A 2,676-nucleotide genomic window follows, 5' to 3' on the forward strand; every position below is an offset into this window, starting at 1 on the left:
ATGAGGTCTTTGGTTCAATAAAAGACTCACAGGAGGCCAAGAAATATGTTATTATAGACATGAACCAAAAACAAAGCCCAGGAAAAGCACTACAGAAAAATATAGACACATCAGATGAAAAGCTAGTTCTAGCTATTTCTATAGCAGCCACAGTGACATAACACAAACCTTGTAAACCCGAAGTAGTGAGTATCGAAGTAGTTTCCTCAAGGCATCCTTGAGCTCCTGGTTCCTCATGCTGTAGATGAGGGGGTTCACTGCTGGAGGCACCACTGAGTACAGAACTGACACCACCAGGTCCAGGGATGGGGAGGAGATGGAGAGGGGCTTCAGGTAGGCAAACATGAGAGTGCTGAGGAACAGGGAGACCACGGCCAGGTGAGGGAGGCAGGTGGAAAAGGCTTTGTGCCGTCCCTGCTCAGAGGGGATCCTCAGCACGGCCCTGAAGATCTGCACATAGGACACCACAATGAACACAAAACAGCCAAATGCTACTAATACACCAACCACAAGCAACCCAAGTTCCCTGAGGTAGGAGTGTGAGCAGGAGAGCTTGAGGATCTGGGGGATTTCACAGAAGAACTGGCCCAGGGCATTGCCCTTGCACAGGGGCAGTGAAAATGTATTGGCCGTGTGCAGCAGAGCATTGAGAAACCCAGTGGCCCAGGCAGCTGCTGCCATGTGGACACAAGCTCTGCTGCCCAGGAGGGTCCCGTAGTGCAGGGGTTTGCAGATGGCAACGTAGCGGTCATACGACATGATGGTGAGCATAGAATACTCTACTGTTATCAAGAATGCAAATGAAAAGAGCTGTATTGCACATCCCAAGTATGAGATGGCCCTGGTGTCCCAGAGGGAGTTGGCGATCGATTTGGGGACAATGGTGGAGATGCAGCCCAGGTCGAGGAGGGCGAGGTTGAGCAGGAAGAAGTACATGGGGGTGTGGAGGTGCTGGTCCCAGGCTATGGTGGTGATGATGAGGCCGTTGCCCAGGAGGGCAGCCAGGTAGATGCCCAGGAAGAGCCAGAAGTGCAAGAGCTGCAGCTCCCGTGTGTCTGTGAACGGCAGGAGGAGGAACTGGGTGATGGAGCTGCTGTTGGACATTTGCTGCCTGTGGGCATGAGGACCTGTGCAAGGAGGAAAAGGTAGTGACAGAGGAGACTTCTCTGAGGAAAACAAACATGCTGTTTCTCATGGAAAACCCCCTCCCCGATGGAGGGATGTTTCAGCTCATTCTCTCTTTCTACCATGGGATTAAAAACTGTTCATCACAGCTTAAAAGACAGCTTGGGCATCTGGTTTCCATGAACATACCCCTGGGGCAAGACCCCCTGAGTTGATGTCAGAACAAGGAGTGACCCACACTCCTACCCCAACCCCAGAAAGCAAGAGCACCAGGGACAGGTGGAGAAACAGGGAAGGACACTGCAGTGCTACCAGAAAATAAAGGAAGGACAGAAAGGCAGACGGGCATGCTGTGGAACCTTCTCCTTACCAGGCTGTGCTGCTGCCACTCACATAATGACACTGTAGAGCAAGTACTTTTAGCACCTTATTTGAGTACCCCGTTCCAGGAACCCTTCACCTGGAGGTCCAGCTGCTGAGGTGGAGACTCGTGACCTGGACCCCATGGCTTTGGGGCAGAGGGTCTGCTGGGGAGGAGAGGAGACCAGGGGTTGCACTGGGAAATGTGTCTGCAATCGAGAGCATGTGAGAGAGGTTCCTAAATCCTGTCCCAGCATTTCTGGTAGCAGTTAACTCTCCCTGCCCATGTCTGTGCTGCCTGCAGCTGTGTCTCTGTCCCTGGTCTACTCCCTGTCAGTGTCACAGACCCCGTCCCACCCGCTGTGTGCTCAGCTCTGTCCTCCTCACACCTCCTGGCACTGCCCAGGGGCAGCTCTGTGTGTGCAGGGGCTCCGGAGCAGCTCAGACAAGTCCTATTGAGAACTGGGGTCTCAGTGTCTTCTCCAAAGAGAGAAATAAATCTCCATCTCCCACTGCACACCCAGACGAGCAAGAGTGGAAAACTGAAAGCACAGACTCTTTCCCTTGCAGCTGTTCATGTGTTGAAGTTGTTTTTCAGAAGGATCCTCTGCCATGTCTGTGGGGGGATCTGGAGCTCTGAGCAGCCCTGACCCACACAGCCCCCTTCAACCCCACAAGCTCCCTGCCTGCCCTGCTGGGGGTCGCTCCTTCCACCCACAGCTGCTGCCATGGGATCTCCCGGACAGGCTGAGCGCTGACCCTGGCAGGCGGCAGAGTCCCTGCCCGGCACAGCCCTGGGGTGCAGGGACCCTGCTCTGCAGGACAGCCCTGGGCACCCCTGGGTGCTCCCCCTGCAATCACCCTCAGCAGAAGCTGCCATCATGCCCTGTCCCTCTGACAGTGCAGCAGGGATGTGCTGGTCTGGAGTGTGTTCTTCTCTACAACAGAGATACTGTGAGAAAGACCTTAGAGATCCTGCAAACTGTGTCTTGTGGCGGCTTTAGGAGATCCCTCCAGGAAATGCAGCTGCCTTGTCCTACAGCGAAAGTCTTACTGTGTCAGGATTCTGAAGATTTGTGTCTCATTGAGTCCATAGCAACCAACCACCTACATTGCCTTTCCCAGGAGAACAGCCCAGCTCAGCAGCTCAGGAGCAGCCCCAGGCACTTTAATGACCCCTCTGGTGGGTTT

General features: G+C 54.1%; 1 protein-coding gene across 1 annotated transcript; it reads right to left on the reverse strand.

The window, feature by feature from the left end:
• LOC135577771 (olfactory receptor 14J1-like) lies at positions 1-1,104 on the reverse strand. Its single transcript, XM_065047892.1, has one exon. The coding sequence runs from the start codon at positions 1,102-1,104 to the stop codon at positions 139-141; it is 966 nt and encodes a 321-aa protein (XP_064903964.1). The 3' UTR covers positions 1-138.
• Positions 1,105-2,676: the final 1,572 nt, after the last annotated feature.

Source organism: Columba livia, unplaced genomic scaffold (assembly GCF_036013475.1).
Source record: "Columba livia isolate bColLiv1 breed racing homer unplaced genomic scaffold, bColLiv1.pat.W.v2 Scaffold_140, whole genome shotgun sequence".
Lineage (NCBI taxonomy): Eukaryota > Metazoa > Chordata > Aves > Columbiformes > Columbidae > Columba > Columba livia.